General features: G+C 43.5%; 3 protein-coding genes and 1 long non-coding RNA gene across 15 annotated transcripts; 2 read left to right on the forward strand and 2 right to left on the reverse strand.

The window, feature by feature from the left end:
- Positions 1 to 1189: 1189 nt before the first annotated feature.
- mios (missing oocyte, meiosis regulator, homolog) lies at positions 1190 to 10319 on the forward strand. Of its 10 annotated transcripts, none has more exons than XM_083530424.1 (11): positions 1190 to 1310; positions 2626 to 4094; positions 4181 to 4279; positions 4355 to 4609; positions 5279 to 5448; positions 5526 to 5591; positions 5747 to 5905; positions 7999 to 8151; positions 8236 to 8440; positions 9024 to 9222; positions 9544 to 10319. In XM_083530424.1, exons 2-11 carry the CDS (start codon positions 2789 to 2791, stop codon positions 9632 to 9634), a joined length of 2703 nt encoding a protein of 900 aa, XP_083386550.1. In that variant the 5' UTR covers positions 1190 to 1310; positions 2626 to 2788; the 3' UTR covers positions 9635 to 10319. The 10 variants fall into 10 exon arrangements, with proteins under 10 accessions (XP_083386550.1, XP_083386551.1, XP_083386553.1 ...); XM_083530425.1 differs by having other exon boundaries at positions 1206 to 1306; XM_083530427.1 differs by having other exon boundaries at positions 1211 to 1724.
- Positions 10146 to 17540, reverse strand: ica1 (islet cell autoantigen 1). Of its 2 annotated transcripts, XM_083530432.1 has the most exons (13): positions 17432 to 17540; positions 16281 to 16310; positions 16005 to 16176; positions 15858 to 15930; positions 15200 to 15323; positions 14493 to 14691; positions 13909 to 14034; positions 13731 to 13829; positions 13041 to 13138; positions 12912 to 12961; positions 12576 to 12803; positions 12361 to 12450; positions 10146 to 11874 (listed from the first exon to the last, which is right to left on the reverse strand). In XM_083530432.1, exons 2-13 carry the CDS (start codon positions 16295 to 16297, stop codon positions 11774 to 11776), a joined length of 1377 nt encoding a protein of 458 aa, XP_083386558.1. In that variant the 5' UTR covers positions 16298 to 16310; positions 17432 to 17540; the 3' UTR covers positions 10146 to 11773. The 2 variants fall into 2 exon arrangements, with proteins under 2 accessions (XP_083386558.1, XP_083386559.1); XM_083530433.1 differs by lacking the exons at positions 15858 to 15930; positions 16005 to 16176; positions 16281 to 16310; positions 17432 to 17540 and adding an exon at positions 15685 to 15738 and having other exon boundaries at positions 15200 to 15363.
- On the forward strand, positions 13630 to 22154 carry LOC310720097. The gene is made up of 4 exons (XR_014531657.1): positions 13630 to 15092; positions 15183 to 16482; positions 21180 to 21260; positions 21708 to 22154. It is a non-coding gene; the product is annotated as an uncharacterized lncRNA (long non-coding RNA).
- LOC310720094 (neurexophilin-1) lies at positions 19772 to 24591 on the reverse strand. 2 transcript variants are annotated; one of them, XM_083530435.1, is made up of 2 exons: positions 24177 to 24591; positions 19772 to 20963 (listed from the first exon to the last, which is right to left on the reverse strand). In XM_083530435.1, the coding sequence occupies exons 1-2, from the start codon at positions 24261 to 24263 to the stop codon at positions 20274 to 20276; spliced, it is 777 nt and encodes a 258-aa protein (XP_083386561.1). In that variant the 5' UTR covers positions 24264 to 24591; the 3' UTR covers positions 19772 to 20273. The 2 variants fall into 2 exon arrangements, with proteins under 2 accessions (XP_083386561.1, XP_083386562.1); XM_083530436.1 differs by lacking the exon at positions 24177 to 24591 and adding an exon at positions 21323 to 21444 and having other exon boundaries at positions 19772 to 21248.
- Between the last annotated feature and the right edge of the window lie 1185 nt (positions 24592 to 25776).

The raw sequence follows: 25776 nt of genomic DNA on the forward strand, positions 1-25776 counted from the left end.
ACTGACGTCTGTTAACTGCGTGTGTTTTGACTGTTACAGGGAAAATGAATGAAAGTTCTACAACTACTACTTGTTTTTTCCCCAATCTGTATTTTTGTACACGGTGTTACAGTAAAACTCTGTGTTCCTCGACATCGGGGGCGAGAGTTTCCTCAGCGGAACACTGTGCTGCCAGAAAACAGAGGAGGCCATGGAAAGAACTGGAAAGAAACAAAACACTGTTCCTTGGATTTTTACGGAGGAACAGACAACCATAAATCACACTGACCGATCGAGATGAAAGAATAATAAATTCACAGCCTTTCTGCTTCTGAGATGCCGAGGCAGTGTGTGTGTGTGTGTGTGTGTGTGTGTGTGTGTGTGTATACAGTATATATATATATATATATATATATATATATATATATATATATATATATATATATATATATATATATATATATAAAATGTTATTACATTTATTTTTTATTTTATAAAAAATTTTGAAAATAATAAAAAAAAACACATCAGATACACAAATGTCTGACCAACACCCCAGTATTATACACTATATTGCCAAAAGTTTGCGGACACCTAGTCATAAGTACGGTATGTGCTTTTTGAACATCTCTTTCCACAGTTAGTCCCAATTTGCTCTTATAATTCCCTCCACTCTTCTAAAAAAATGTTCCAAGATGATTTTGGAATGTGCTTGTGGACATCATCAGTCACAAGGGTGTTAGTAAAATCAGGTACTGATGTAGGCGAGGAGAGCTTGGGTGCAATTAGAGTTCCAAAATATCCCAAAGGTGTTCAGTAAGGGATGAGATCAGAGCTCTATATCAGGCCACTCCAGATTCTCTCCAAACCATGTAAACCAGATCTTCATGGAGATGGCTCAGGTGACCCAATACTTTTGGCGATATGTTGTATCGACATCAGTTTCAACATTCTTCTCAAAGAACCTGGAGTGAATCCAATAATAAAATCAGTGCAGATGTCTTGCATTTTTGCAGTCCACAAATCTCACAGGTGGATGAGATCTTTCTGAAACATGTTCACTGGGATGTCTTGCAGGTTGCTATTGATTTAGGATGTGTGCTGCAGGTTTTATTACAGACACACACACAAAGCCTTTCTCATGAAGATTTCCACCCAGACCACCATGCATGCATGTGAAGATTTGCATGAGGTCCTCATTAAGTGCATGTAAAGTTCCCCCTGAAACGCCTCTGTCTATGGACGGCGTCACGTGACGTCAACAAGCGCGCACGCACGCGCATCATCAACGTGACGAGGACCCGCCAGGGAATGTGTGTGTGTGTAAGTTTGTTTGTAAACTATACAACAAAAACCCTCTTTAGTTCAGACTCGTAGCCGCCTAGGTCACGGTTTATCCGCATTGAAACGTTTCAGAATCCAAACCGGGTTTGGATGAACTCCTGCAGTGTAACTCCCTGAGCGCTAGCGGAACTGGCTAGCGGAACTAGCCGCTTATCGCTTACTATCATCCCCCTGCTCATGCTAACAGCCGTCTGGTGATTTACCGGAGATTGTAGAGACTTTATGTTCAGGTAAAACCACTGAAAACATTTCAAAGACACGTACGTTACAATATATTGAAAGTAAAAGGCGAGTCTCGCGATATCACGCAGTATCGCGATACTTTGGAAACGATATGAATGTTGGACCTACTGTAGCTGACACTTATTTATGTTTGGGTGAATCGCAAAACCGTGAGTTCGGTACGCACTTCGATTTTTAAGTCACGGTTCACGGTTTCATTTCGGTACAGTTATAGTGACGAAATGCACAAAATAAAATTGCTTGTCATTTTGTATTCACGTCGTTTATTATTCTTCACATTTGTGAACGTCAACAGTTTGCGTTGTTTGTAAAGCATTTAAATTAAAATTCCCGCTTTGTTAAAATAAAAATAAAATAGACGATAATAGATTGCAATGCACCTCTTTTATTATATCGATTAAATAGAGTAATCAATTAAAAATTGATGCATTAAATTGATTAAATCAAATTACATTAATGGACAAATGAAATTAAATATTTAACATTTGAGCAATACAGAAATGTTTTAACGCTTAATATTTTATTTTCTAAAGATATCCATCCATCCATCCATCTTCTCCCGCTTATCCGATGCCGGGTCGCGGGGGCAGCAGTCTAAGCAAAGATGCCCAGACTTCCCTCTCCCTAGACACTTCTTCCAGCTCTTCCGGGGGGACACCAAGGCGTTCCCAGGCCAGCCGGGAGACATAGTCTCTCCAGCGTGTCCTAGGTCTTCCCCGGGGTCTCCTCCCAGTGGGACGCGCCCGGAACACCTTCCCAGGAAGGCGTCCAGGAGGCATCCGGAACAGATGCCCGAGCCACCACAACATATTTCTAAAGATATGTTCATTTTATTATTCTCTTAACAAATGTCCATATTTAAGAAAGATTTTAATATCACTAGACTGTCATAAAAATGTTGGCAATGACCAAAAGCGACATTGGGTTTGCGCAGTATGAACACATACCGTTACGCCCATAATATATATATATATATATGTATGTATTTATCTGTGTGTGTATTTATTTATTATATATACATGTAGATTAATTGGTGATACGTTTCTTATCTCATTGTAGGTTTCAAACAAGACTGAGTACCAAACCACAGAATTTTCACTATGTAGCGGACCAGCCATAGTGCCCTGTTCTTTTTTCGGATTCATGGAATCATCCTGAAAGAGTTAAACCTGTCCGACCGACTGACTTTGCATCGAGAAATCGGCAAACGTAGCCGAACGCGATGATGAGCGCTTCCAAGCCGGATATCCTGTGGTCCCCGCATCATGCCGACCGGTTCGTTGTGTGCGACTCCGAGCTGAGCCTGTACCGGATCGGGCCCGCTGGCACTTCGGAGGCCAAAGGGGGCGCTCTGCAGCTGTCAGAGGAGACGGCGGCGACGCTTCTGGCCGTCAACTCGGACACGCCGTACATGAAATGCGTTGCCTGGTACCCAAAGCCCGAGCCGGAGTGCCTGCTGGCTGTGGGTCAGGCCAACGGCCGAGTGGTCCTCACTGGCCTCGGGCAGAGCCACGGCTCCAAAGGCAAGGATCTGACAGGGAAGGAGTTTGTGCCAAAGCACGCGCGCCAGTGCAACACGTTGGCGTGGAATCCCGCGGACAGCAACTGGCTCGCAGCGGGACTCGACAAGCACCGGGCAGATTTCTCCGTGCTGATCTGGGACGTCGGCGGCAGACACCCGCCCGAAGCGATGCAGGCCGAGAAGCCGCGCCTTTCCGGAGACGCCGACCCGTGCGCGGCAGCCACTAAACCGCTGTACGAGCTGGGACAAAACGACGCCTGCTTGTCTCTGTGCTGGCTGCCCCGAGACCACCCGAAACTCCTGCTGGCCGGAATGCATCGCAACCTGGCCATCTTCGACTTGCGCAACACGAGCCAGAAGACCTTTGTGAACACCAAAGCCGTTCAGGGTGTCGCGGTTGATCCGCACTTCCCCGAGCGTGTGGCGTCCTTCTTCGAGGGCCAGGTGGCCATCTGGGATCTGCGGCGATTTGAGAAGCCGGTGTTCACGCTCCCTGAGCAGGCCAAGCCCCTGACCAAAGCGGCGTGGTGTCCGACGCGCACTGGCCTCCTGGCCACCCTGACGCGCGACGCCAACGTTGTGCGCCTCTATGACATGCAGCACGCGCCCGCGGGCCCTGTCGGCTCGGATGAAAGCGAGCCCACGGTGATCGAACGCGGGGTGCAGCCAGGAGGCGACGTTGTCATAAGCAGCTTTGCCTGGCATCCGTCCACCCAGAACCGCATGGTGGTGGTGGCGCCCAACCGCTCCATGTGCGACTTCACCGTGTTTGAGCGCGTCTCGCTGGCCTGGAGCTCCTCGACGGACCTGGTCTGGGCGTGCGGGCGACACCTGTACGAGTGCGCGGAGGACGCAGGGGACGTCGCCGCCGAGAAGGACGTTGCCACTAAAATGAGGGAGCGCGCTCGATCCCGCTACGGCCACGACACCGTTCAAGTGTGGAGGAACCACTTGCTGGCCGGCGGGAATGACCCGCAGATCAGGTCCCTCTGGTACACTTTGCATTATATCCTTTACGAGACCAATAACGAGTCGCTTGTTTACTGTCGTTTTTTTCTAAGTCACTTGTAATGTTTCCTATACGAGTATCACTTATGCAGCAGTACACCGAGGAGACGGAGCAGAGACAGCAGGGAAACAAACAGTCTCTGATCTACTCAGGCATCAAGAACATAGTCAAATCCTGCTCCGGTAAGTAGCTCATATATAAGTGAATCTGTAAACGGCATGACGACCCCGACCTCGAGACCCACGTCTCTCCCGCAGGCACGACGGAGTCACGGCGCCGCTGGAAGGGCTCGGAAAGGACGGCGGATGCGACGCAGTACCATGGCGAGGAGCGCGGCCTGGCCCTGCGGCTGTGCGGCTGGATCGGACGAGGGCCGGACGTAGACGTTGAGCCGTTTCTCAGGTCTCTTGAGCAGGAGGGCGAGTGGGAGCGAGCCGCCTCTGTTGCACTCTTCAACCTCGACATCCGCCGATCCATCCAGATCCTCCAGAAAGGCGCTCAGGCGGAAAAAGGTACCAGTTTTCTTGCAGACTCCGTGTATTAAGCAGTCGATTTCGGATTACGATTCTTTGCGAGTTCCGTATTTAAAAGCGCGAGACGTAGTCTGGTTGCATCGAAATACAGGTCTGTGTTTAGCACTGTTTGACTCGAGCAAGTGGAGAGGCGGCCGAAGAGTAGACTTTGGGCTTTCGTTTGATGGGTTCGACAAAAACAAAAACACATTGACCGGAAACGACTTTTTACACGCCTGTCCGTTTTGCGTAGACTCGAAAGTAATTGACCGAACCAATTAGAAACTCGAGGATCGTATTTCTATCACCCTGTTTTCAACTGTCCCGTAAATCTTACTGTTTTGGTTTCGGAGTCGAAAACAGGAGTTGAGATTATTTTTTCTTTATTAGTTACAAAACGATAATACCAAATAGTACCAAAAAGAAAATAGAGGACCGGTACGAAAAAAGGGACGCCTGAACATTTCTGGTCTCATTCGACCGTTTATGGAGACTCAGACGGAAAGACGCGGACACATTTTCACACGTTTTGAGCCTGAGTAACGTGAGTTTTCCATGTACTGTGGTGTAAAGCAAGACGCCCCCGAAAAAGCCACTTTTTAAAAAAAAAGATACAACGTAGTAATCTCTATAAGTAACGCATACTCAATCAAAAACTGTTTTGTCCAGGTGACCCGAACCTGAACGTGGTGGCCATGGCTCTGTCGGGATACACGGACGAGAAAAACTCCCTGTGGAGGGAGATGTGCGGCTCACTGAGGCTGCAGCTGAAGAAGCCCTACCTGTGCTCCATGTTCGCGTTCCTGACCAGCGAAGCGGGGGCGTACGATGGCGTGCTGGTAGGTAACAAGAAGCGCGGCAACGGGCGTGGCGACCAGACGTGGCAATAAGTCTCGATTTCTCTGTCTTTAAACAGTACGAGAGCCGCGTGGCCGTGAGAGACAGGGTGGCCTTCGCCTGCATGTTCCTCAACGACAACCAGGTATGAAACGTTCCCACGATGAGAGTTATTTTTAAAGTACAATTTACTTACGTAGCATTGGAAAAAAAAGCATGTGATCGAGCGTAAGTATATTCTTACTCGTTTTTTCTTTTTCTTTCTTTTTTCCTCCCTTTCTTTTTTTTGTTGCGCCCCAGCTGTCCCGTTACGTCGACAAGCTGACGGACGAGATGAAGGAGGCGGGAAACCTGGAGGGCATTTTGCTGACGGGTCTGACGAAGGACGGGGTGGACCTGATGGAGAGTTACGTGGACCACACGGGAGACGTGCAGACCGCCAGTTTCTGCATGCTCAGGGTAGGCAACAGGTGTAACCATCAAATGTTGGATGTTGAAGGGAAATAAAGTCAGAATTGCAAGAAAAACATTAATCATTTTTTCAGACGCATCTTATTTTCTCTTGTATATTTAATGCTCTTTCATGAATAAAAAGTACTTCTTATCTGATTACTTGAATCGTTAGAATAATCAGTACTACTTAATAATTACTAAAATAATCTCTATATACAGCCCTAATCTGAATATTAACCAAGAAAACAGGATAATAAGCGTAACACAACACAGAGATACATCACAAAACACTGAGCTACAGCAAGAGCAAAACAGCATGTTAACAGTATAATTATTCATTTAGAATCATATATTTATAAAATATATTTTATTTATATTTATTTAACTTTATTTATATTCAATTGTTATTATATACAGTGAGGAAAATAAGTATTTGAACACCATGCTATTTTGCAAGTTCTCCCACTTAGAAATCATGGAGGTGTCTGAAATTGTTATCGTAGGTGCATGTCCACTGTGAGAGACATAATCTAAAAAAAAATAATCCAGAAATCACAATGTATGATTTTTTAACTATTTATTTGTATGATACAGCTGCAAATAAGTATTTGAACACCTGAGAAAGTCAATGTTAATATTTGGTACAGGAGCCTTTGTTTGCAATTACAGAGGTCAAACGTTTCCTGTAGTTTTTCACCAGGTTTAGGTGTAGTTTTTCAGCAGGTCACACACTGCAGGAGGGATTTTGGCCCACTCCTCCACACAGATCTTCTCTAGATCAGTCAGGTTTCTGGCCTGTCGCTGAGAAACACGGAGTTTGAGCTCCCTCCAAAGATTCTCTATTGGGTTTATGTCTGGAGACTGGCTAGGCCACGCCAAAACCTTGATATGCTTCTTACAGAGCCACTCCTTGGTTATCCTGGCTGTGTGCTTCGGGTCATTGTCATGTTGGAAGACCCTGCCTCGACCCATCTTAAATGCTCTAACTGAGGGAAGGAGGTTGTTCCCCAAAATCTCGCAATACATGGCCCCGGTCATCCTCTCCTTAATACAGTGCAGTCGCCCTGTCCCATGTGCAGAAAAACACCCCCAAAGCATAATGCTACCACTCCCATGCTTCACAGTAGGGATGGTGTTCTTGGGATGGTACTCATCATTCTTCATCCTCCAAACAGGTTTAGTGGAATTATGACCCAAAAGTTCTATTTTGGTCTCATCTGACCACATGACTTTCTCCCATGACTCCTCTGGATCATCCAAATGGTCATTGGCAAACTTAAGACGTGCCTGGACATGTGCTGGTTTAAGCAGGGGAACCTTCTGAGCCATGCATGATTTCAAACCATGACGTCTTAGTGTATTACCAACAGTAACCTTGGAAACGGTGGTCCCAGCTCTTTTTAGGTCATTGACAGCTCCTCCCGTGTAGTTCTGGGCTGATTTCTCACCTTCCTTAGGATCATTGAGACCCCACGAGGTAAGATCTTGCATGGAGCCCCAGTCCGAGGGAGATTGACGGTCATGTTTAGCTTCTTCCATTTTCTAATGATTGCTCCAACAGTGGACCTTTTACACCAAGCTGCTTGGCAATTTCCCCGTAGCCCTTTCCAGCCTTGTGGAGGTGTACAATTTTGTCTCTAGTGTCTTTGGACAGCTCTTTGGTCTTGGCCATGTTAGTAGTTGGATTCTTACTGATTGTATGGGGTGGACCGGTGTCTTTATGCAGCTAACGACCTCAAACAGGTGCATCTAATTTAGGATAATAAATGTAGTGTTCGTGGACATTTGAAAGGCAGACTAACAGGTCTTTGAGGGTCAGAATTCTAGCTGATAGACAGGTGTTCAAATACTTATTTGCAGCTGTATCATACAAATAAATAGTTTAAAAATCATATATTGTGATTAAAATTTTTTTTTTTTTAGATTATGTCTCTCACAGTGGACATGCACCTACGATGACAATTTCAGACCCCTCCATGATTTCTAAGTAGGAGAACTTGCAAAATAGCAGGGTGTTCAAATACTTATTTTCCTCACTGTATATATTAAGACACTCGAAGAGCAAAAGTGTGACCGAGGCTCGTTGTGTGTGTGGTCAGGGATCGAGCCCTGAAGTGGTGAAGGACGCACGCGTACAGTGCTGGATCGAGAACTACCGAGACCTGCTGGACGCCTGGAGGTTCTGGCACAAGCGGGCCGAATTCGACATCCACAGGAGCAAGCTGGACCCCAGCTCCAAGCCTCTCGCTCAGGCAAGACCCTGTCTTTTGTTCACTTCTTGTAAGCTTTGCGTGGAAGCCGTCATAAGACATTTTTTGTGTTTTGCGTCTGCTCAGGTGTTTGTGAGCTGCAACTTTTGCGGGAAGTCCATATCATTCGGGTGCTCAGCCGCACCCCACCAGGGTCGCGGGTTCGGTCAGTACGGGGTCGGCGGCTCGCCTGCCAAGTCGAAGGTCACCAGCTGTCCGGGCTGCAGAAAACCCCTGCCGCGCTGCGCCCTGTGCCTCATGAACATGGGAACGCCGGCATCCTCCCGCGCAGGTAACCGCATGACCGGCACGCGCTCGGTATACGAAGCCTAACGCGTCTCCCGCACGACTTGTAGTTCTTTACTAAGGTATAGTCAGTACTTCAACTTTAAGCAGTGTCTGTACTTCTACTTCAGTGAAGGATGCGTGTACTTTTGCCCCATCTGTTGGAGGGATAGGTAAAGCTCTGGATAAGGGCGTCTGCTAAATGCCGCAAATGTAAATGTAAAGCCTTTAAAATCTTCACGGTCACGTCCACCGAGCGTTTTTTTGCACGTGTGCCACGGAGGCGTGTCAGAAACACTTTTCTGTACCACGTTTTTGTCCAAAAGCATTTGGTTCTACTGCAGCGGATGTCGGATGGAGGCGGTCAGGCATCGGGTTTGCCGCGTTTATAACAGAATAATGCGAGGGTCTGTACACTTTACCAAACCGGGTATTTTACAGAGAAACTTATCTGCTTTAAATTAATGTTCATTTGAGAACCAGGGACATCGTGTTCCAGGGCGTTTCGATTTTCTTTTATAGGTTCCTTAAATTTTTACGGGTTTTTCCTTCTTTAACCTTCAATAAACGCGCGACACCACCGAGGGTAGTTTCCAATCGACGAGGCGATAAAACACGCAGTTCCGCGGCACCAACGGAGTCGCTCTCCCCTCGGGCAGGTGCGGGGAAGTCTGACGAGAAAGCGGACCTTCCGAGAGAAAAGAAGCTGGCTCAGTTCAACAACTGGTTCACCTGGTGCCACAACTGTCGACACGGAGGCCACGCTGGTCACACTCTCAGCTGGTTCAGGTGAGTGTGCCATTCATTTAAATCACAGGGATTAGAAAAAGTCAGGATTAGAAACCAGTTAGTTCGAGGGCCTGTGTGCATTTAGACAAAAGTGCATCTAATGACTGATTAGAGCAACCACTTTTTAAATCGGGCTCATTTGGGAGAAAGGTTAAACTGTCTGGGTAGGTGCGTAACCAGGCCATAGCACAAGTCTGTTCCCTCTTTAGCCAGCATTGTTCAGGAATGAACCCCCTTCAGAGCCAACCTGCCCACATTTCCTTCAGTAGTGTCAAGTGTCTAGTTCCATACTTCCATCCCTCTTCTTCTCTTCCTCTTCAGAGACCACAGCGAGTGCCCTGTTTCAGCTTGTACCTGTAAATGCATGCAGTTGGACACGACCGGCAACCTGGTGCCCTCAGACAACATCTGATGGACAGCCAAAAAGCAACCACACCTCAAACTTGTTCTACAGCCTCATCACCAGCATCATCTGTCCTGATCACAAAAAACAAAAGCACACAATTAATAAAAAGCTTGCGTGCAGCCCAGTGCCATTCTTTGCCAAATTAAATCAAATATTTGATAACAGAAGCACACAAGCAGTACAGCCTTTTCTCTTAACAACACCACCTACTGAAAATGGACAAGGAAGGATACCTCAGGACACATATTAGACTTTACTTTCTTTCATTCTTTTGGTCTTTTTTCTTTCAAAGTCACCATCAATTGGGCTACAGGACATCATTAAAGTCAGTCACATTTCATAACACATTCTAGACTATACTTAGGATGGCAACACACACACCATACACATCATTCACAACCTTCCATTAAAAAAAGATGTGCTCATTAAAAAATTGCCTGAACACACAGTACATTAAACTTCGAGAGAAAATCAGGTAAATTGGTGACCGCACGCATTTGACTAAGTGAGTTTACAGTTTATTTAACACTAAACAATGGAAAACAGTGATCTGACCCACAATTGATCATTCTCTTCTTTTTCTCCCTCAAACACAGGCACATATAAGATGGATGTCAGAACTAGCTTTAGGATTTATCAGTGTGGATTCTAGTTTCATTGTATTAATAAATAACTTTTTTTTTTGTAAAAATATTTAATGTGTCAACTCGCACTCTTTCCTACCTATTATTATATGGCTTTAGTGCTTTTATGGAATATGAGTACATGTTCGAGGGCGTGCAAAAATGGTAGTGTTTGTGATCGACTGCAATGGGCCGATTTTGTGTCCCTGTCCAGTCCTGATTGAAAAAATCAGTCCTTGTGCTACATGAACAGATAAAAGATCTGTGAAGTTACCGATGTTGATGCCATCAACAGTTTCCCCGGGAACATTTGATCACCTCAACAATGTGGGAACTATACATGATTCGCTGTTCGTTACTTCCTGTTACAAATAGTAGTAAAATCAATAATTTTAAATCAATAAGTTTGAATCCCCGGCACCACCGAGCTGTCGCCGTTGCGCCCTTAAGCGAGGCCGTGAACCCTCGATTGCTCAGTTGTATAAATGAGATGATTGCGACTCTCCGGATGAGGGCGTATGCTGTAAATGTTATCGCCGTAAAAGTTCCCTCACTTCCCGCTAGTGCTTTGGAAAAAGTCCAGAGTAAACCGTTAACGTTATCTTCATGTCGTTCGATTATTATTTTGCTGATGTCGTGGATCTGGGGTAGACGATCTCCTGCTATCGAACTCCGACCCTAATGAACGCTGGGATGAACGTTGACTGCACCCCAGGCCTCCTCACCTCACCTACATCAGTACCTGATTTTACTAACACCCTTGTGGATGAATGAATCGCCACAAAATCTAGTAGAACATGAGGACTGAATGCGATCTCACTGTTGCACATGTAAGAGTTCAAGACAGAGGTTTCAGTTTGAAACAAGCTTTTATTTCATACACCAGATTCATGCTCTCAATAAAGTTCTGTTAATTACGGTACATGAGCGCAAGAAGCCCATCCGTTTTTACGACTTAAAAGCGACTTGCGGCGTCGACGTGAAAAAAACTGTAATGCTTCGCAGTTATACAAACAATAACGTGCCTTCGTTAAACGTGCAAAATACTTCACGGAATATTCGGAAATAATGAATAATGGACGGATGTTCGGCGACTTTTGTTTCGTGGCGTAGGAGGACACGTTCGACTTGGAGTTCAGCGTTAGATTCGGTCTCGGATGGGATTTAAATATAACTATATATATAGTAATAAAATATAACTGCGACCCTGCACTGCTTCTAGGATTCCAGAAAAGCTCTTATAGGTGTCGCACTCGAAGCCAAACGCAATCAAACCTTTTGCGCAAAACCGCTGACACGTCAGTGATTTTTTTAAAAGCCTCCTTTAGTGTTTAAATAAGGAAAAAGGTACAAAATCAAAACTCCAGCAGGTTCACGCGCGCTGTTTTAGGGTTGTTTTTCGTTATTGATCTGACGTTCGAAGCATGCGGTGAGTGGGTACGTGTCCATCCTTCTTGGGATTGTATGGTGCTTAACCTAGTGTCCTCCCCCCAATAGAGGACTGAATTTGTCGGAAAGGCTCTCAGGCGGTAAAGAGCTCCTGCTCCTTGTCCGTTCTGCCGACCGCATCCGGGTTGGAGAGAGGATCCAGCTCGGCCAGCAGCTCGAACCACGTGGAGCGATCTGAACAACAAACACACATGACTGGTCAAACTAATTACGTTTGTAGCTTAAAAAAACCTTAAAATAGTAATTAAAACCTTAACCTCGGATTAAACCTTGCACTAAAACAAGATACGGGCCTAATACAGAATACGCTTCTGATACGGGATTCTTTGGAAAAACAAAACCAAGATTATAGTGGAGAAAAGGTTGCGATAAGAAGCGCACCACGTCATCAGATGCAAACAAAACGGGGTCAGCGGTGATTATCGAAGACTTGACAGCTAATAAAAGGACGGGATAATTTCTGAAGCTGAAGGATTTCCGCTTGGATTCTGTTAAATCTGTGGAATCCGGAGCATTTTCTCCACTGGCATTGAAAACTTTGCCCTGCTCCAAAGCACATGCTCGATATTCGCTCCCTTGTCGCAAGTTTATCCTTAAATCAATGGAAACGTGTCAGTGGACATGTATAGAGTGTGGTGTCACTGAGGAGTCGTGCACTACCTCTCGCCGTCGGTTTGGATGCGATCTGCTCGGCGCCAGCCGTTTGATCGCTCGTCCCTAAGGAGATTTGTGAATTGCCTGTGGTCCGTTCTAGAATAAAGGAGACATAAATTATTAATAAATTAATATTAATATAAATATTTTATCTATTATTTTTAATATCAAATGTTATTGTTTGTTTTTTGCATTCGATGTTGTTCGGTGTTCTGAAGTACCCGACTGCAGGTCGTGGAGGTTCCGGTCCAGGAGTTGTGACGGAAGAAAGAACGACGTCTCCTCCTCATCGGGCCGAGCCTTCGCGACCTCAGACGAGCCTTCGTCCGTGCTCTCGTCGTCCCCGAACACGTCCTTCCACTCTCGCGAGAAATCAGTGTCCTCCGCCGAGCCGAGGAACTCCGTGAGCGCCGTCTCCCCGTCCACCTCCTGAGCTCCGACGCCACCTCCTAAACAGAATTTTTCAATCGCTTTGAGGAGATCGATTTTCTAGAAGGTTCAAATTCATGTATCGCTTCTAACGTGCTGCACACATGTCTAATAATGTACTGTTCTACCTGTCCTGTTCACGCCCCGATTCGGATCCTCGTCCTCGACCTGAATCAGCCTGCGAAAAACACAGCGAACGCTTGTGTCAAACTGCAAACACCGAAAGGGAAACTTGGAACGATGGGAGAAAATCTCACGTGTTTTCGATGGCGGGACGCGACCCCTCGCCCCCCGTTTTCTTCTCGATTTTTTGCTTTGTCCGTTTCTTCGCTCCCTTATTGGATCCTTCGTTTTCCTGCGTGCGTGATTGGTTGTAACAAACCAAACAAACGTCAAATAGATTTCTATTAAGGATTTTCTCTTCAATTGGAGACACATTGAATGGTTCAAAATCAACAGCCTAAAGTTTCCTGAGGCTACTGAGCAACTTAAGAACTTTGAGGATGGATTTGGATTGGAATTAATATTATCAGTCTGCTACAATGGCTCTAGGCCACAGTTTGCATGAACGGTTCTGTATTTAAGCGTCCATCATTGAACACCTAAACAATGATGGAACTGTAATGAATGGACATTCGGTGCCACCCGGATGAGGACGGGTTCTCTTTCGAGTCTGGTTCCTCTCATGTTTTTTTCTTGCTACAGTTTGCCACAAACTTCTACAATCTTTTATACAACTTTATAAGCGCTTTATCTCTGCTTTGAGACGATGTCCATTGTTAAAAGCGCTCTACAAATAAACGCAAATTAAATTAGTGTGTATTTTTATGCCCTGCCCTCTGCACCATCTTACATTGTTTTCAATTAGAAACCTCACACACACAGTGGCTTGTTGTCCGTAATGATCTCGTTCTTAAATAAACAGGGACGTTCTGCGAGACTCTGACCTTTTGCGCCGAGAGCTCGTTCGCCCGGCAGCCTTTGAAGCTCTCGTGAATGGCGGCCATGGTGTGAGACGTTTTCTCCCAGAAATGCAACAGCGTGGTCTGAAAAACGTCATGAGTCAAATCCGTTAAATGCGCACGTGAAAGTTTTTTTTAATCTAATTGAGACGGAGAGACGCACCTGGTAGTTAGTGAGGACGTGAGACAGCAGGTTACAGCGACTGCCTCCCAGCAAATCCACCTTCTGACAAACGTCGGTCTTCAGCTTGTCGAAGCCGGTCTTACTGACACGCACCTGAGCCTGCACCTGCACGCCGAGGGGACGAGACAAAAAAAATGTTTAGCAACAATTCCCTAAAGACATCGCATCTGCTGCTTCGTGTCCGTTTGGAATCAGTTACGATTCTTCGTTGATGTACATGTTTTACCTTAAAGGTCCGGTCTGTATTTTTTGGGATCGGTTTTAATTGTGCTTTACCCTTTTCTAGAGCTGGAATAAATCACACTTTGTCCTCAGTTGCTTTGGAGCAATTCTCATATCATCCTTAATATTTGCAAACCAGTAATTACATTCTGGAAACAATTTGTACAAAATAAATTACAAGCAAAATAACAAATTCTTTGCAGTTGTAAAATATGTCTCGTACAATAGAGGGCGCCAAACCCTCCCCCCCAAAAAAAACACACGCCGGACCTTTAACCGTTCCGGCACCCCGACACTCTGACTGTCGTTACTCGGTAGCGTTCTGCCATAACGACTCGTACCTTGCGGAACTTCTCCATCTGCTTGTGCGTGTCGGGGTCCAGCTCCTGAGAGACGTCCTTCATCCACAGCAGAGCTCCACGGTACTCGGTCCTCGCCTGCTCCATCCTGTTCACGGTGAGCCACGTGTCTGAGATGGCCCTGTAGCGGAACGTCTCCACTTCCTGGTACAGGCGGCAGAGCGGGACGCGCAATGCCAGCCTGGAAGGGTTCGAAACCATAAGCCTTATTAGAACGACGTTTATTTTACGCAATCATTGTCGCTTTCAAACTATTAAAATTACAAACATATACATACATCAACCGCAATAAATATTTTATTACATAAGCAATAATAATGAGAGGACTGTGGCACATCGTGACTGTCCTTGTGTGACATCTCGATATTATTTCTCAATAATTAGACGATATTCTTCATATTCTGTGTGGTGGTCAGTTCACAGGAGTGCCAGACATTAATCTTTTCCAACACGTTTATTTGATCTATTATGGGCATTTTTTTGTAACTTAAACTGTGCATCATCTTTTGAATTAAATTCCTACATTTAATCAGTCAATAAGAATAATGAGACATGTTGGCTGTTACAAAGCAAATAAAATCTGTTATTATAACAGATTATGTGTGTGTGTGTGTGTGTGTGTGTGTGTGTGTGTGTGTGTGTGTGTGTGTGTGTGTGTGTTGAAAGAAGTAGCTTGGTCAAACCCTCACCTTTGCTGAGAGGAGAAGCAGAGGGCTTTCCCCGTCGCCTGCATGATCTTCCCCGCTCGGCTTTTGTCCTGGGTTCCCTGAGAGCGCAGGAAACGTCCCAACTCGTTCTCCTCCTGAGACAGAACTGACACGGAGTAACGGCAGAGTTCATTATGTTCCTCTAACTATCTTTGGGTAAAACAGGAAAGGTATTATTTTTTATTAAGCTTAATGGTGTGGGACGTTTTCAAGCGATTTGTGTTTCTTTTCTTTCTTGAAGGTAACGTGATTTAAAAAATGCAGCTCACCACGTTACTGAAAAACCACAAAAAACGCTGGCACTGGAGACAATACAATAAACATCTAGTCATTTTCATTCCCCACATTTGGCAGACTTACAACTGAGCGGTTAAGTAAAGGGCCTCGTCAAGGGCACATCAGTGGTTGCTTTGATGGTGCTGGGATTTGAACTCATGACCGTCTGTTTCAAAGTCCAAAGCCTTAACCATTGAGGCTGCCACACCTCCCTTTTTACTCCAACGAAACGTCTCTCGGTCAGCAATTAAACATAGAGTCGAATTAAAGCAGCCCTGAATGACCCGTTACCATAGAAACGGTAATCGAACCAGGACGTTTATACCAGGACGTGTTCTAGAAAAGAAAGAAAAACACTACGTACGGCAGATCCTCCTCTGGTACTGCTCAATGACTTTAAGGAGCTCCATGCATGTCCTCTGAACCGAGTGGAAAACCTGCCATGGAGAAACACGGTGCATTAAAAAAACGTGTGTCTCACGTCTCACGTGTCACGTCGGTTTGTTCCCACCTCCAGTTTGGCGTCGAGGTCGGCGTCCGAGGCCACCACGTGCTCGTCCTCTTTCTTCCCCGTCACTTTAATCAGCGTCTGTTTGGTCTTCCAGAACTTCTGCTGAAACCTGTTCACCACCGAGGAGTCCTGAGTCTGGAGCAAGTGCTCGAGGTTCTCCCGGGCGTGACCGCTTTCGGAACGAACGCAAACACTTCATTACCTGGAAAGCGTTCGCTCTTCTTATGTACGACGATAACACTCTGTCGTTAGTGAATGATATGTTCAAATACGTACCAGTGTCCACTGTCCATGTCTCCGAACGAGCTGAAAGAGGAAATGCATACGAACAGGGGAATAAATATACACGATTAAATTTTTTCTGTTACAGCACACATCTGTCTCAACTGGGATCACGGGCAAAAATTTGCATAAACAGGACGGATGATGACTGGGAAAAGATAAATCCAGCAGGAAGACCACCTCGGGTTAAACGAAGGCAAGTTGTGTTTTTGTTCAGTTCTACAGGAAAGAAAACACCAAAGTAGAAACAGTTCATGAAAAAGCTCAACAACCGATTTTTTTTCCTCACAACTTCCATTTTTTCTTTAAATGTCCGTATTGTAAACGTCCTTGTAAGTGTATCTGCAACCAAATAAATGTATTCTCTGTCAGCCAATGTGGAATAAAAGAACATCTATTAAATCCACACAAATGTATTTGAGCTTGTGCAGTTTGCTACAGATGTGGTTTGCGAGATCTGACTAGTGAGCTCTCTTATACTCCAAACAAAGGATGTGAAAAATGCAGATGTTATTGGACGCCTGCTAGATGGCTGACTCGAAATCTAAAGCAACAGCTTTAAGCAACATGGGGATTGAATTTAGCAAGAGCTTGCACTGGATGTTTCTGCAGGACTTACTGTGATATGTGATGTGACGGCTGAAATCTGATTGGATAGAAACTTTAGCATAAACAAACAATACTGGAAGCAGTGCAACACTATGAAATGAAGAGAATAGACTTTTGGGAATAATGTAATACACACACACACACACACACACACACACACACACACACACACACACACACACACACACAGGTATCAGGTTCAGCACTGTCAATCTACTACCTACTGCGCATGCGCATATTTCCCACCAAGGCCTCTACATTCATCATTTATTCATTCACCTGCAGTAAAACCGCTTGAGCAGCTGCACAAACACTTTCCCTTACATCTATTAATATTCCTTCACACGACCAAATGCACACTAAATTATAAACTTATCTGTAGTTTATAAAATAATGAGCTTTTTCACGCTTTAATGTTCTGCCGCATTTATATACACAAGATAAATAAACACTATTTCCGGTCCGGCATTAAACCACAAATAAATAAAAACCGTAACAGACTGTAAACTAATTAATTGCTATATTTTTTTTTTTACCTCGTGCCTTTCAAACTGCTGTGTGTTTCTTTATCTTTATATTTTTCCTTTTTAAAGCATCTCTCCTGTTTTTCTCTCCTCCGCTTGTCCCGCTGTCCCAGCTGATGGCCGTGCGTCATGACGTCACGCCGACATACGTAGCCCCCCCCCCCCTTTCGGCTGACAAGTGACTCGTGTGGAACGAATCGGTTCCTTGTTCCTTGGTCTCTTTCTCTTTCTTTTTTAAAAGTAGTTTATCCAAACTTATCCTCCAAGACAAAAGAAAATTGGTAACTTATCTCTATCTTTTACATATATGTTGGAAATAAAGTTTAATTTGCAGATTCTTTTACTACATCAAAAATATAATCCTGAATCGATTCATGACACGAGAAACATTTGGCTCTTTATATATAGAGAGATTTCACAGCCAAGCCAAGTTATAATAAAAAATCATTAAAACTTATTTCTTTATAATTAAAGTGAAATAAACTACCCAAATCTTTGTGCCTACACACAAAACCGTGTACTACCATGTTAAAAATAGTGACCGGTAAAATATTCAGTTTTTCCTGACTGTCCTCAATAACACACATCAAATCATTTAGTCCTGTTGGTTCAGGAGTCTATCCGAGCTTGAACACTGGAAGTGAGGTGGGAATGAGATTCCAGGTCTCTAACTTTATAGGGTTTAAGGATTACCAATTGACTCTTCAGAACGCTGTAGAAAAGTTACACAGGGTACGCATGTGTTTTTTAATTAGGATTACAAGCATCTACCCAGAGGCAAAAAACCCCAATCCTCACCTCCACTTCTGACACCAGGAAACTGTTAGATCCAGTTACACAAACAGCTAAACACCTTCTTCTCTTAAAGCTTGCGAGAAAGCTGCAAAAGATCATTCAAACACACAGATTCTACTAACAAAGTCTCTCTTTATTATGACTTTACACCAAAATGTAAATATCACACTGATGAATGATTGGCTGGGAAACAATAATGTGATAAGACAAGTATGAGTCCATGTATGGAATAGAGAAAGCACTGTGAGAGCAACGAGCTGACCTTCCACAAAAGCTGGTTTAGGCAAAGTTTTGTCTGGGAACAGAAAGGAAGTTTATCTGAAGACGAGCCAAAACAAGCGAGTGTGAGGGAGGTGCCAAAGGTCACAGCAAACTAAATAAAAACTCAGTTTTCCAGCAGACACAGTGACCAGCAAACATGGCCAACACAGATCATCTTCTAAGCAGCCCAGGATGTCCTCTGTAGCCTTCTAATGTCTGACTTATTAGCTGAAACAAACCAGACAGGTTGAGTAAAAGTTCATCAGCAGCTCCCTCGTGCTCAGGCTTCTTCATGGGTCTCCCACTTTTGGTGCTCAAAGTTGGTAGATACCAGGAACTTAAATGACCCCACCATAGCCATAGTACTGTTCAGGACATTGACCATTGATATCTGTCTGTCCTAGACGAGAGGAAAAAACGTCATCTGATATATTCTTGTTTTGCTGTGCAGTGATTTAGCAAATGGCTGCATATCATAAAGTCCCATGATTTCTTATACATATTCATATATCAGTGTGATTTTTTTTTTCAGTACAGTAACATATATATAAATACATAATGTTCTATTGTTCATTTTAATGTAAATGCATTGTTTTTCTATTTTATGTCTGCTCTTAAATTCAGAAGTTATGGACTAAAAAAAAACTACAGTCATGTTGAAATTCATTATCGGCTCCATCAAGTACATCTGAGAGACAGCATGTGTGATTCCTCACTTGGAACGCTGATGTGATGTTTTTTCCTCTGACACCAATAATTAAGACAAACGAGACAAGCTGACGTGTGTCCTGTCTGGAATCTAGTTAAAAACATTTTATCAGAAAACAGACCGCATCTTGTGACACGTTACACACGACGAAACCTTGACGTTTTGTACGCGTCTAGGGCGCCAGGTGGTGCCTCGTCGAGGCCTCAAGTTCCTCCCAAAACCCTTCCTCGGGTGTTAAACCGGGCGGCCTGTTCACGACGTTATACCCGTGTTCTTGTCAACTTTGCTTCATACCGATGGGAAATTTGTCTTCTAAAATACTTTTACTGTTTTGTCAAAGTCAGCGGTGACAGATGTGCAGACGGGGCATCAGAGAGAAAAAAAGCACTTGGGGAGAATTTTCAGACGAGGTTGCTGACACGGTGTGATAAAGAACAGCTTCGTTTTCAACAAAGTGCCACAGCGTTTATGTGTGTGTGTGTGTGTGTGTGTGTGTGTGGGGTGCAAAACGTGTCCACTCAAAAAAGAAACACACACCAAAAAGTCTTATATGGAATCTGTCCATCATTAGAACAGGGCGACAGTCAGCAGCTTTAATAAATATATTGTCTCGGTTAAGTTTGGATTCTGTTCTATGCTAATTGATGTCTATGGTTTCCTAAATGTAGTCAGAGATTTAACAGGAACAGAAAAGCAAACCACAAGCATGTAGCAAAAAAAGATTGGACCTTGTTTGGACCAAGACGTGACTAGCATTGTACATTTTCCATCATGTGTACATTAAATGTAGTGAGACACACAGAGTGAGGGTTCAGGACTAGAGAGAACATGACTGTAGTCTTGTAGATCGCGATTATAATAATTGCACAACATAATAAACAATTACTTAGGAGTTTTTTTTTTTACTAGCATAACTGCTAGCTACAGTAGCTTGCTAGCTTGCACATTGTTTAACACTAACACAAGAATTTCTACACGATCATCCTGAATGTTTTTTTCAGGATTAACTTTCCATTGAAGTAACTGGGTACAGAATTGTATTGATGTCTTAGGGTCTTGACTGTCCTCTCAGGTATCTGGTCTATCCGATCATCCAGAGCGGGAGTAGGGAGCATCGCTGTGGTAGTTGTAATCCGGACAGACTTTCTGCAGCAGTCTGTAGTCCGCGCTGTGGAAGGACACGTACACGCAGATGACCTTGAACGGCTTGGAGCACAGCCAGGAAACACGACTGTGGGTCTGACGATGCTCACAGCTTTTTGACGGGTCATAGCTGCACCGCACGCCCTTTGTGCTCTGCTCCGACTTTTCTGACACGACCCTGCAGTTAAACAGCTTCGATTCCACGGTTTCCTCAACCTCCTGCTGCCTCGGTCCGAACTCCACCGCCTCGGGGGACGGCACTAAGCCGACGCTGACGTTCCCGACGCCGGTGCTATTACACAGGAAGTGGACGCTGAAGGTTCCGTTCCCGTGGTCCACGATCTTCCCTTTCATGAGAAGTTCCAGGAAGGTGGACTTGACGCTGCAGTGGAAATCTCCCCAGCCAAACATCTTCCTCAGTTTTCCGGGTTTAAAAGCCGGACGTCTTTTGGTTTGCTGGTTTGAGGGCTGGAGGCCCTCATTATCCACAGACCCGTCCTCCGGCTTCTGCTCGCTTCTGAGCTTCTCAAGAAAAGCTTGATGAGTGTCTGCGTTTATGAGATTTGAGGTCCAGTTGTCCGGTTCGAAGCCTCTGCCTTCTCTTTCTGTGGCAATGTGTCCTTCAACCCAAACACTCTGTCAGGAAGACAATAAAATACAATAAAAGTGTTCAATGTATATTTTTACATTGTGATTTTGCACAGTGCTGCAGCAGCGTTGATTACATTTTAAGGTCAATTAAATTTCTCAGGCAATTCAACTGTATAGCTCTTCAATCTTAGGTTCAGTCAGTGCACACTATCTTGGGGCAACCACAGATAATCAACCCTGCTTTTCTTTTCTCTACCTCAGGGCACTTTTCTCATGAAACAGTGCACCATGCTCCATCCAGCCTCTACCACTCTCGTCTATTGCCACCATCTCTCAAGGTACGTTAACAACATTCATCAAGACTCTTCTCTGTTCTGCACCTTGGTGGTGGAATGAAATTCCACTTGAAGCCAGAACAGCTGAGTCTCTAGCAGTCTTTGAATATCTAGAGACCTACCTTCTGCAGCAGTACTTAGCATTACGAGAAGCGTTAAAGTCAAACCGGGACTTTAAATGTTAAAGGTATAAAGATGGATGCTAGCATGGTGGTACTACACAAAGCAGTAAGTTACTATTAATATTACTGATAAACGGCACACATGTCGCATGCCAGTCAGGAGACCGTTAATCTACATGGCACTTTGCTGTCACTTCCCCGTTCGTGGACAGTCTTTTTGTATCTTCTACAACTCCTTGTGCTCCTGCTGACACTCAGTGACACTCCTTGACCTTTTTTTTTTGCGGGTGACATTACAAGTTTACACACCCATTTTTTTCTAATGAATATAGATGAAACCTGTACATGAGAGGAGGAGACTGCGATAGACCAAGCAGCTGTCAGGCCAGGGCGAGGAACAGAATGACGACGAGGACATTCTGACAGCATGTGCAAGCAGAGCGATTTATTACTAAACCCGTGGATCAATACACCAAATATTGCAGTTTGTCTCTCATCTATGGCTTCGGCAGAAAACACCAGATTGAGGTCAGATAGGAGACAGTTACGGAACAAAACTGTGAGGTCATCACGTGTCCCGTACTCCATTACAGTAGTAGTAAAATGTGTGTGTGTGTGTGTGTGTGTGTGTGTTACATTTAATGGAATGCTGAATAGAGGACAAATGAACAGTGTGTCAGTGTGGTGCTGTTCAGAAAGCTTTGCTCAAACAAGGAACTGAAATGAGGAATAAACCAAAACCAAATGCAATTCTTCCTTCCTTCCTTCCTTCCTTCCTTCCTTCCTTCCTTCCTTCCTTCCTTCCTTCCTTCCTTCCTTCCTTCCTTCCTTCCTCTTTTCATTTCTATTATCTTCCTTCCTTCCTTCCTTCCTTCCTTCCTTCCTTCCTTCCTTCCTTCCTTCCTTCCTATTATTTTTTCTTCTTCCTTCCTTCCTTCCTTCCTTCCTTCCTTCCTTCCTTCCTTCCTTCCTTCCTTCCTTCCTTCCTTCCTTCCTTCCTTCCTTCCTTCCTATTAGTTTCTCTTCTTCCTTCCTTCCTTCCTTCCTTCCTTCCTTCCTTCCTTCCTTCCTTCCTTCCTTCCTTCCTTCCTTCATTTCTATTATTTTCCTTCCTTCCTTCCTTCCTTCCTTCCTTCCTTCCTTCCTTCCTTCCTTCCTTCCTTCCTTCCTTCCATCTTTTTGAACAGTCGGACAGAGAACCCAATTCTAAGAAGCAGGTTATAAACTGATTCATTCATATGAAACCATTATGGATGGTTTTGGTGAAAAGTTCTACTCCTGTGCAGAACCCAAAGAAAGACAAGTGAAGCATTAAAATCAGGTCTAAAGCGGCTGTGAGCTGTGATATGCATTTGTACTACAAGACATCTCTTTCATCTTAAACACACTCACACACACACACACACACACACACACACACACACACACACACACACACACACACACACACACACATCTGGAATGATGTTGGAGTGTGACATGCGGCTGTCAGCACCAAAAATGACGGCTGGTTCTCACATTTGTGATCGAGTCTTAAGGCTTAATTTAGTCTCAATTCGTGATGATGAAAAAAAAAATTCTGACGTTTTGAATGTTCTCAGTGTGATTTATGCAGAACCTGATCAATCACATGTCAAACGTTACGAATATCTGACTTTACTATGTCAAAAAGTCTACTAACACAGTTTTCTCTAATTTCAGTGCAAGTGTGTCATATAGCACAAGGTTTTAGAAAAAGAAACTAAATATAGCACATATTTGTTTATTAAAATAACCATAATAATAAAGATCTTTTGTAAGTTTCAAGTTTGACACGTGAAACTGTTAGTGAAAAACTGTGCTATAAAGCGCCTCAAAAGGTTCTGTGTGCTTTCTTTAAAGCATCAGTCCCCAAGATAGATAGATAGATAGATAGATAGATAGATAGATAGATAGATAGACAGACAGACAGACAGACAGACAGACAGACAGACAGACAGACAGACAGACAGACAGACGTCTGTTTGTCTGTCTGTCTGTCTGTCTGTCTGTCTGTTCGACTGACCTATCCATCCATCCATCCATGGCTTTCTACTTTTTTTTTTTTTTTTTTTTTTTTTTTTTTTTATATATTTGCACATTTCTTTTTCTTGGCTGCTATAACACAGAAATCTTATTTTGCCTTACCTATATATATATATTTATATATATATATATATTTTTTTTCAAAGCTTAGTAACTGAAGTGAAAAAAATTTCATCTAAGAAAATGCCCTTTATTTCTATTCCTGTTTTTACTTTCTGAGACCGACTCGTTTTCTTTTTTGATGTGTGCCAAATATTTCAACCATAAGTTTTGTCATAAATCACAGTGCGTGGGGTTCGAATGATAACACATGAATCCCTAATATAACTGTATATTCAGCTCTGGATAATTATTACTGTATATAATTGTAAATTCATAGCCTATATTTTATATATTAATTCATAGAGACTATGTATAACTTTTAAATTAACTACTGTAACTTCATATCCCATACTCTCTAAATATGTTACACACATCTACATCTATCCATCTATCTAATCTAATCTAATCTAATCTAATCTAATCTAATCTAATCTAATCTAACCTTAATCAATTATCAATTACAGTGAGTTATTAGGTCGAAATAAAGACAGTCATAACTCATTTCCACATCATGTGGTTCAGGACTTTCTGTACAAATCTGTCTGAAAGCAGAGCAGATGAGCAGAGATGTCTGTGGAGCAGAACCTCAAACAAACTCCAAACCTGCAAACACGAAATAAAAACAAATTTCTCACCCCGTATACAGCAGGAACAGCGATCCACAGCAGGATGCAAACGGAGAACATCATGGAACACACACATACACACACACACACAAACATATACACACATACACATACATACACCAACTTTACCTCTCAGCTTCTTCACATGAGCACAGATACAGACTGACTGACACACACATACACACACTCACACCCTCTCTCTCACACACACACACACACACACACACACACACACACACACACACACACACACACACACACACACACACACACACAAAAAAAATAAAAATAAATCTGAGCATAAGAAATCAGCATGTACACAGGAGCTGTGTGTGAGTGAGAGGTACAGTACTCCAGATGTGGGAGTGGAATCACATCACAGCTGGAGTGCAAGTATGTCAATAAAAACACCTTAATTGCTCATCAATGGTTGCCAAATTTCCAGATTTTCAACCAATATGAATTATGAATTATATTAAAACTACAGAACAGTTTGGGAACCTTTACTACTTCTGTTTATTATTTTGCAGATTGACAGTTACATTATCAGTTGCAGTCAGGTTTATGGTTGATAGAGAGTGAAAACACGGCACAATCTGGCAACTTTGATTACTGTAAAGTAACCGTAAATAGACTGTAGATATGTATAGAGAGATCTGCAGTATAACAGGGTTTACAAGCAAAGCCAAAATGTCTCTGAGGCCCCCCAGTGGTTGACTGCAGTGGAATATTTAAACCCCGTCCATTCTCTGAAACATTCCTTCTCTTGAATAATTTTTTGGAATAGAAATATTTGTCATTTTAAAACCCTCATATGACCAGAAATTCCTGCCCCTAGTAGTTTTGCTTTTGGATAAATGCACTTACAGGAGTTATATGATGATGAAAGGGCATGGCTGTTATCCAGAGCGACTTAAAATGATCTCATTCATACAATTGAGCAGTTATGGAATTAAGGGCCTTGCTTAGGGGCCCAGGAGTGGCAGCTTGGTGTGGCTTTGATTTGAACTCACAACCTACAGATCCAAAGTCCAAATAAGAACCAGATACAAGAGCAAGAAATAAATATTCTATATACTGTATATTGTGAAGGAGCTCTTACTTTTATCATTGGAACCACCAGTAAAAAACATGGCAGAAGATTGACATTAGTGTCTCACTTCTAATTTATTTAATGAATTGGCCTATGGATGTGAAGTCTTGCAATTCATTTGATTAATTTCTGATCCAGTAAAGTTTTCCTTCTCCATCATTCTTTCTCTGGTATGGTCTTGCACCTTCCTGCCCCCTTGGTGCATGTTTTCCTTGCATCTTGTTTCTGCACCATTTTAAGGAAAAAAATATTGTTTTGAATTTGATGGCTGTAACGCAGCTCAAAAAAAGTTGGGATGGAGCAATAAAAGTCTGGTAAAAACGTCAGTGTTGTAACAGTCGGAGAAACATTTTGTGAAAAATTAGGTTCAGCAATCTGTGAAAGACTGCGTCTACAAGTTGTGGAACAATTTCAGAATAATGTTCTTCAACATAAAATTGCATAACAGAGGAACATCTTATCATTTACTGTAGATATCATCAAATGTTTAAAAGAATCTGGAGAAATGGCAAAAAA

The sequence above is a fragment of the Silurus aristotelis genome (assembly GCF_946808225.1).
Source record: "Silurus aristotelis genome assembly, chromosome: 25".
In the NCBI taxonomy this organism is placed as follows: domain Eukaryota; kingdom Metazoa; phylum Chordata; class Actinopteri; order Siluriformes; family Siluridae; genus Silurus; species Silurus aristotelis.

Excerpts from the sequence above, each read along its gene's own strand:
- mios (XM_083530424.1), top strand. The coding sequence starts at position 2,789 with ATGATGAGCGCTTCCAAGCCGGATATCCTGTGGTCCCCGCATCATGCC. Across the intron at positions 5,592-5,746 it reads TGTTCCTCAACGACAACCAG|CTGTCCCGTTACGTCGACAA; the intron begins GTATGAAACGTT and ends GTTGCGCCCCAG. Across the intron at positions 9,223-9,543 it reads CACACTCTCAGCTGGTTCAG|AGACCACAGCGAGTGCCCTG; the intron begins GTGAGTGTGCCA and ends CTTCCTCTTCAG.
- ica1 (XM_083530432.1), bottom strand. Across the intron at positions 12,962-13,040 it reads CGTCCCGCCATCGAAAACAC|GCTGATTCAGGTCGAGGACG; the intron begins GTGAGATTTTCT and ends TGTTTTTCGCAG. Across the intron at positions 12,451-12,575 it reads CCTCCACGACCTGCAGTCGG|AACGGACCACAGGCAATTCA; the intron begins GTACTTCAGAAC and ends CCTTTATTCTAG.
- LOC310720094 (XM_083530435.1), bottom strand. The coding sequence starts at position 24,263 with ATGTTTGTGTGTGTGTGTGTATGTGTGTGTTCCATGATGTTCTCCGTT. Across the intron at positions 20,964-24,176 it reads CTGTTCCTGCTGTATACGGG|AGTGTTTGGGTTGAAGGACA; the intron begins GTGAGAAATTTG and ends TCTTCCTGACAG.